General features: G+C 38.8%; 1 protein-coding gene across 1 annotated transcript; it reads right to left on the reverse strand.

Moving 5' to 3' along the window:
* Positions 1-231: 231 nt before the first annotated feature.
* Positions 232-5,596, reverse strand: LOC109110277 (cbp/p300-interacting transactivator 3-like). Its single transcript, XM_019123334.2, has 2 exons — positions 5,440-5,596; positions 232-3,003 (listed from the first exon to the last, which is right to left on the reverse strand). The coding sequence occupies exon 2, from the start codon at positions 2,991-2,993 to the stop codon at positions 2,274-2,276; it is 720 nt and encodes a 239-aa protein (XP_018978879.1). The 5' UTR covers positions 2,994-3,003; positions 5,440-5,596; the 3' UTR covers positions 232-2,273.
* Positions 5,597-8,836: the final 3,240 nt, after the last annotated feature.

Here is an 8,836-nt window from a genome sequence, read left to right on the forward strand (position 1 = left end):
TCTTGTACTGTCTCAGGAGTCGGTTCCATTCTGCATCTAATATTTAGTTCTGACAGTATTTATAATACTAAATGAAAACCATTTCGATACTGTCAGAGATGGGTTTGATATCACTTTTTTATATTTATTTTTAAACAGCATCACCTTTAACCTGTTGTTACTGTGAAAAACGTTGTGTCCTGTGATTGTCGCTACCAAAATTAAATTAGACATGCAATTACACTCTATGAACCAAGTCTTTAAATAAATATTTTATTTTCAATGAAAATAAATACATTTTCTTACGATAGAATCAACAACATTTAAAAAAAAAAAAAAAACATTTGTGGGAGCATGGCGCCAGCACACAGTTTGAAAGAGAGCATACAATCGCATATGCATGGAAACATCTAACAAACTCAAGTAGCATTCATTTTCACATATCCCATACCTTTAACAAAACAACAACAAAAAATGAACATATTTGGATCACTGGGAATGTGAAAAATCATCTAATCATCAATTACAAATCTACAGATCATTAGATTTTTCTGTTTCTAGATGTGGCTTATTTATAATTATCCAAGTATCACAAATTACAGAATAAGCAAATTGGGGAAAACATTACAATCTCTACTGATACGAGAAATACGGCTGACGAAATCAAAGTCTGAAACTTGAGTTTTTCATTCAATATGTAAACAATCTGCCAAGATGGAATTGTAAAACACAGGATGTGACCCATCAATTTGTGCTTTTTCATTCGGTGGCAATTGTTCACAATTCTAAGCTGTACGTGAAGCAATTACCCCAGCTGGGGCGGGTAGAGGTGAGCCTGGCTCTGGTAGAACAGATTAACCTTCTAGTACTGTACGCTGTGCTATTTCCATACCAACCCAACCCTCACAGAGAACTCAACACAAGAACTAGCAACACAACGACACAGGAAGTTCTCAGCCCTTCCCAACTCTTCACTACACCCTGAGCGATAGCAAGCCAATGAAAATGTACATTTTGTAATTATCAGGCCATCTTAGATGACTGACCGTGCTGACCTCAATTAACAAGAAGGTTGTAAGTGTAATTTAAATGTAATCAGGTTTAAACCTGCAGTGTTTGGGGAGCGAGAAAGGAAGAAACTTTCCGTGCTGGTTTGTGAGCTTGGCTTTCAATGCACCAATCAGGAAATGTGTGTTATAGTTGGTTGGTTAGTGGTTGTTTCAAACAGTAGTTGAATGATTGATTCAGGTTAATTTAGAAACAAGCAGAAGGTTTAATTCTTTATGCAGCATGTGGCTTAATGGAGACTGTGGTCCACGTTCTTCACTACAATAAGGAGCATATGAGCAAACACTATAACAGCTGGAGTTTGATGTTGCCTCTTTGAATCATACAAAGACAGCAGTGTATTCCTTGTTCCGTGGAACAAGGTAAGAATGTCTACAGTGAATATTTATCAGTATCCGTGTATAAAACGATAAGGCAGTTTTACAGTTCAGACTCATCATCAGCATGGAGCACAGGCTCAGCATTTCATAAGGGAGGCTACAAAACATTCCACCATTTCCCAGACAAGACAGAAATATTCCTGAAAGTATCGAGACACATCTTACAGTGAATGTAAGACAATCATTTTGGGTCTTATTCAGTCAGACGTAGGAATTTTTTTTTACTAGGCAGTCATCTTTTTAAGTCAAATTTTGAATAGCAGTAGAATGGAAACACTGCCCAACCACTGCCACCTCACCACCCCCTTTCCATTTCAAATATCATTAAGAGCTACTGGAAAAACAACCCGATTTGAAGTACCAGCCTTCAATTCCCACATAACACACTCATTCAAACAGCTTTTTATCACAAGTCATTGGGTTAGTTTGAGAAAAGGCAAGTCTCTATCACCACAGATCATGTCTGCTTTTTGGTAGGTGTTATACATAAATACATTTCTAAATGCTGTTGATTCTAATTGCCCCTGAGGAGGCAAAGCAGTTTCTGCAAAGTTCCAAGCAGACTTCGTTTTCCACCATGTGAAGTTACATTCAACCCTGGGACACTTGGTCACATCAATCCAGGGTGACCAATGGGATGAGACAACGCCTGCTGGCCAAAGCCACATTTGCGCCCGATTCTTCTTCAAAGAGTGAAGAACATCCAGAACTTGAAGTATATGCCCTCACTGAAAGACAGCGTGCACTAGCACATCTTCACAGACATGGAGAACCTGGTTGTTTTAGCTTTTCTTGTCTTGCCCCAGCTTCTTCTTGGCAACCAAGTCTTTCTCTGATTCCAGAACTTCAGCAGCTGACAGTACTTGGTTGCTGCTTGCACACAAAGTCTGAGATGAAATCGAACTCGTTTTGTCCGAGGAAAAGCTCAGGCAACTCTTGAACCCGGTCCAGCCCGAACTCCAGCACCAAGGACGTCAGAACCTCCTCATCAATCAAGTCCATGTCCATGACGTTGAGGCCCAACGCCGGCCCACCCATCCCCATCTGCATGCCTGCCAACTGAGCAGGACCCATCCTGTGCTGGACGTTTCCCATGTGGCCATTCATAGGCCCGTGAGGGTGTCCGTGGTACTGAGTATTGAGTTTCTGAAGATGCATGCTCGCCATAAGTTGCTGAGATGCTGTAAGGCCACCTCCACCCATATACTGCTGTGGGTGCTGGCTCTGGGGGTGCATATGATGGTGCTGGGTTTGAGGGTGACCCTGCGGTTGCTGATTTGGACCTCCGTACATCATACTTGGTTGCTGCATTTGGTGGGGGTGTCCGCCGCTCATCTGGCCACTGACCTGACCGTTCATGACGCCGTTCATCACGTTCCTCTGCCTCATGGGCGCCTCCATGGAGCTCTGGGGCCCCCTGCCGTAGTGCACAAGCTGCCCGTTGGGAAGGGTCCGCAGACCAGGCTGGTGTCCGTGCGGAGAAGGGCCATTAATTCCCATGCGATACCCATGCAGGCCTCCTCCAGCAGAGCCATGGGTCATAGGCATCATCATGTGTTCAGCCATGTCTTCTCAACTGCAGAGATATGAGAAGAATGTCAGCAATCAGGAGCAAATATTCAAGCAGGTTCTCAGTATAAGCCGACAAACACTTTCAGTTTCTTGAAAACCATCAGTAGTAAACATTATACCAATATTAGGATGTCTGGCTAATCCATTTGCTCTTTATTGATCAGTCTTACATGCTTAATAATCAGTTGCAATTGTCTTGTTTTCCAGTAAAAATACTTACACATCCTTAAAATGAGAGAAATTTACTTGAGAAGCAAAATTACATCAGAATACTAAGAATTTTCACAAATTAAATCTTAAATAAAAATTATTTACAAGTAAGCAAATATCTTGTTCACACACACACACACACACACACATATATGATATATATATATATATATATATATATATATATATTTTTTTTTTTTTTCTTTCTTTCTTTTTTTACAGCCTGAAATAAAGACTATCACAGTTTTTGTTTTATCCAGCTATATTTACTCAGTGCAACTTATAAAGAAGTCGTGGCCTAATGGTTAGAGAGTTTGACTCCTAACCCTAAGATTGTGGGTTCGAGTCTCGGGCCGGCAATACCATGACTGAGGTGCCCTTGAGCAAGGCACCGAACCCCTAACTGCTCCCCGGGCGCCGCAGCATAGATGGCTGCCCACTGCTCCGGGTGTGTGTTCACGGTGTGTGTGTGTTCACTGCTGTGTGTGTGCACTTTGGATGGGTTAAATGCAGAGCACGAATTCTGGGTTACCATACTTGGCTGTATGTCATGTCACTCACTTATAACTGTAACTGTAACACAGATATGTCGGAAAAATAAAAAAAATTAACTGAACTTGAGCAGTTCTGCAAAGAAGAGTGGGCAACTATTGCAAAGTCTAGATGTGCAGAGTTAGTAAAGACAAATTCCAACAGACTAAAGGCGGTAATTAAAGTAAAAGGTGGTTCAACAACAGAGATAAGAGATGAAAGGACAATGTCATCTGGGGTCTATAGGAGCCTCACCTCTCCTCCTGTCTACATAAAACAAAATACTGACACAGAGGGTGATCCTTTTTCCAACTCAGTAAATCTGTATATCATTCACTTGGATGTTATAAGTTGCTCTGAGTAAATACAGATGCATAAAACAAAAACTCTCCGTCTTCATTTCAGGCTGCAATAAAACAAAATGTGATTATTGCAAAGGGGCTGATTCTTTTCTTTACCCACTGTATATTAAATAAGATATAATGATTAAGAAAATGTGTCTTATTTTGTTTTATTTTATTTATTTATTTATTTTGCATTATATATGTATATATAGCAAGATCAACAACAACCCATTGTGGTTGCAAACTTAAAGCAGATACATGATGATTTGAGCCCTTTAATATTGCAGTGTAAATATTGCACTAAGGAGCATCAAGGAGACGCCAGGAAGATCAAAACAATAACAGGCAGGGAGGTGGACAAAGTGCTCAGCAAACAAAGCCAACCTACTGCCAGACTCAGCAAGATATAATGACAAAAGGCATGAATTATTGGATTTATTCAAATGAAAGGGCAGTGTTTAGAGTTTAGAAAATGTATATTATATTAAACTAGATTGTAAAGTGCAATGACATTAAAATCAAGTATTAATCTGAAGGCATGCATAAACTGGTTAAGAACTGAAGATAAAGCATATATATATATAAAGAATTCATCTTCCTAATTCATACAGTTGATAACATGCAGATTATTTTCCTTTTTTGTTCTCAAAACCAGTCCTATTCACTGGCAGTAAATGTCCTGTCCAGTGTTATTGTCTCTTTAACATCAATAGCCTCAGGATTGAGTCAGAACATATGTTTAAGAATTACTCATTTTGTCTCATGTATGTCATCATTTGAGGTAGAGATAAGAGATGAGAGGACAATGTCGTCTGGGGTCTATAGGAGCCTCACCTCTCCGCCTGTCTACATTAAACAAAGAATTTCTGAAATCTGTCTATAAATGAAATATAGGGTTCAGACTTTGACAGTTTCTGTCAGACCACAGGGAACCGTTCGTCAAACATCAGCACGTTTGCTACTGGATTTACTGTGTAAGCTATTTCAAGAAAAGTTGAAGTGTCTCCTAGACTCACGAGCGTTCATGCTCAGTTTGAGCATAGCAATAATGCACATATAAAGTGCATACAGATGCAAACATAAAGAACATTTAAATACTGACTGTTAAGTAGCGCTATATTGTCATACTGCATTATTCTGTTTTCTAAGTAGAACAAAAGACATACCACACTAGAGCAACATATTTTTGAGTTGTAAGAAGACTTGACACCAGAACACTTAACCTATCCAACCTAATGTCCAACAGTAGATATTTAAATAAGAAATAAATGTTGATTTCAGATATAACATTTACAACTGAACAAAAGATCCAGCCTTCTCGTTACCACATTGAACTCTATATAAAACACACATACCGTCAAATGAATCCTGTGGTTGTAGAGATGCTGTTTCGTGTTGTCGGTCTCCGTAAAGCAGCGCAGGTATCTCCAGCGACTGTACTGTAGTCTGAACAGGGTGCTGCTGCTGCTGAGCGCTTTCTGGGTCAGCACTGGAAGTACACACACATAAAGACGACCCGCGAGAGGGGCGGAGCAACCCAAGCCCCGCCTCTCCTCTGCTGTAATTGGCTGTTGATTTAATCACAGACGTCACTCGCCATTTACTCACATGTCCTTCTGTTATATGTGCGCTGGCAAAGAAACTCAGAAATCACTTATCAGCTAAAACACAACTCAAGAGTGCTACTTTTTAGTTAAAAATGATATTTGATTCCTTAAAGGAGCTTGAAAATCATGGCCTTAAAATAAAACCAGGTTTTTTTTTTTTTTTTTTTTTTTTTTTTTTACCTCTTTTAATTTCTTAGCCGTAATTTCATCTCTCTTTTCACCTGTGGCCTGTTTACCTTTACAAATTTGAAGATACTAAAAGTCTGTGCCGAAGCATTATGACATATTGAATTATGTGTTACATAGATTTACGATTTTAAAAGCTACTCGACTTTACTGAAGACAAAGGATCAATTTACACTTATTTCAGACAGGTATTTTTTGTTTTTGTTTTTTTTTTGTAGTTTGACCACTTTAATTTTTCATCTGTATGGTGTCCTTATCTAAAGCATCTTTAGATCTTATTTAAATTACATATTTACCAATTTAAAAAGAGAGACAGACTGCGAGAAGAAAGAAAACCACCTGCTGGTGTGAAGCAAGTGCACTGCCGTACTGCTCGATCATCCAGTACTACATATATCTTCACACATTTATATGCTCTTACACTGATTCTCATGATTTTTATTACTTGTTGGATGAGTTGAAGCTCCTTAAATATTGTTCAAAAAGCATACCATCTAGACCAGTGCTGCCCAAAGCTGTCCTGGAGGTCCCCATGCCCTGCACTTTTTGTATGTCTCCCTTATCTAACACACCTGATTCCACTCATCAGCTCATTAGTAGAGACTACAAGAACTAAATTGGGTGTGTCTGATTACAAAATGTGCAGGGCAGGGGGTCCTCCAGGACAGGTTTGGGAAGCACTGATCTAGACAAAAGGTGGGTATTTAAAGAAGCTCAGATGTAAGATGAAATGTAGGTGTGTTGAATATTCACTCACTACAAACACTTTCACACAAATGGATTCAAATCAGTGAAGAGTCATGCAGAAGGGTGAAACACCTCTATTTACTCATTTCTCCATTTCTAGAAAGGAATGTGATGAGCAGAAGTGTATAATCTCTCTCTCTCTCTCTCTCTCTCTCTCTCTCCTGTTCTTCTATTGTCTCCTTTGTCAGTGTGTAAATTAAGCCTGATTCATCTTTGAACAGAGTGAACAGTGTGTTCAGCTGACTTTAGCTTTGCATAGAAACCTTTCATCATATCCTATACAAACAGCCCAATAATCCACTGTTTAAGGACAAAATTTGTAATTAGTGATGTTTAATAAGGCAAGCATCTCCATTACTCGTGCTGATATTGGGGGTTTTGATTCAAACGACTAGGCTATTTTTTTATATAAATTATATAAATGATACCGCAAATTGCATGACTTGTTGAGGAGAGGTGTGCTTTTACTTTGCTAAACCATAATATTTATGATTTTAGATCTAGAGGAGCCATATCTAGGGACCAGAATATCATAGATGGGCTCTTTTGACTTGCGCCAGTAACTGATCACCTAGTAACCACCCTAGCAACTGCATAGTAATGTCTTGGCCGCCACCTACAACACCCAGGGCCAGTGAATTTTTCATGGGCCACCACTCACATTTTCCTCATCATAAAGTCTCCCTGTGACAAACTGAGAATGTATTTTTTGTGCTAAAGTTGTTTATTTTGTGTAGGTGTGCAGTGTTAATTCTGTTGAAATTCCTGGGGTGTCAAAATGTGTCAAGAGCTAATGGCCTAACTAATGCAATAGCAAGATAAAATTAGTCTTTCTTCCAAATCTGGACATATTTTACCTCAGAGTATTGCAGAGGACCAAAATGACCCCATTTAGAGCACAGCATTTTATTCACATGAAAATATTCTGAGAAACAGTGTACGCACAATAAAAGAAAATGTGTAAACTGTGTTGTATGTACCAAATGGAACTGCAAAATGATTATTTCCAAACAGGTTTCCCAAACACCTCACCCTTCATCTCTAACATAGTTGGAGTCACACCTCTTACTCATGGCATACTTAAATACTTAAAGAATCCTATTGTTGACTCTGCATACAGTTGACATTTCAGGAAACAACAACAAAAAAACATCTTGTTTAAAGCTACACTATGTAACTAAGTATCTACAAGTTACTTGTGGAGAATGAAGTTTGCCAATGCAAACATTAGATATGATAATTGCTATTTATATTCTGTAAGGTAAAACAGTGGAAACTTATATCTATTAAAACTTGGCTAGTAAGCTCAGTCAAGTCAAGTCAAATAAACCAAAGTAGTAATTAGTTTATAGATCGGAAGTTACCAACATAAAAACTGTTTTGTGAAACTTCTCAATCCACAGGAAATGTGATGCAAATATGCAAACTAACATATTTTTAAAAAAAACAAGCGATGTTCATTCATATTTTATCACAGGCAATCTCCCTTTCCCATTATTATGACAGCAGCATATACAGTAGTAGTAGCCTTACCACTTTTCCTTTATTCATCCATGACGAATGAAGGCCATAAATATGCAGTTACCTGCAAAATCTATCCTGATAGGTCTTTAATATAAATTATTAACATGGGCTCACCATAATGATTTTAGGGCAAGCAAAAACAAGGTTTAGAATATGGATTTCTGATGTACTCACTCATTACTCAGCTTCAAGTACAGGTCAAATTTACCTATAATCTCTCTTTCTCACACTCATGCCATTTCATTCTGTTCAGTCACAAGTCACTAAGCAGCAACATGATTAATAAAGTTATTACCAAACAATTACAGGCCAAGACTAACAAAATGTCATTGGGAAGGTAATTACAACCAACAGGTTCAATTTGAGACTAGTGCTCTGTTTGACCTTCAGTGTGGCAGAGCGAGAGAATGAAAGCATTGGTAGAAAGGTCACAGCGATGGACGGCCTCTTCTGACGAGTGTGGCAACGCTGCAAATTATCCATAGCAATTTGCAGGTGGTGTGTGCAGAGCATTTCCATAACAGCGCCTATATTTTCCTCTCTCCCTCTGACATTTCATAAAAAAGTGTCATGAATATTTTCACAGCTGTTTGGTTGTGTGTTTATATTGGTGTTTAGCACGCACACACACAGATCTTTGCTGAAACCCACTGAGATAGATGTGGAGAGCAGAGCGGCTAAGGAAACA

Source organism: Cyprinus carpio, chromosome A19, assembly GCF_018340385.1.
Source record: "Cyprinus carpio isolate SPL01 chromosome A19, ASM1834038v1, whole genome shotgun sequence".
Classification (NCBI taxonomy): Eukaryota; Metazoa; Chordata; class Actinopteri; order Cypriniformes; family Cyprinidae; genus Cyprinus; species Cyprinus carpio.

Excerpts from the sequence above, each read along its gene's own strand:
- LOC109110277 (XM_019123334.2), bottom strand. The coding sequence starts at position 2,993 with ATGGCTGAACACATGATGATGCCTATGACCCATGGCTCTGCTGGAGGA.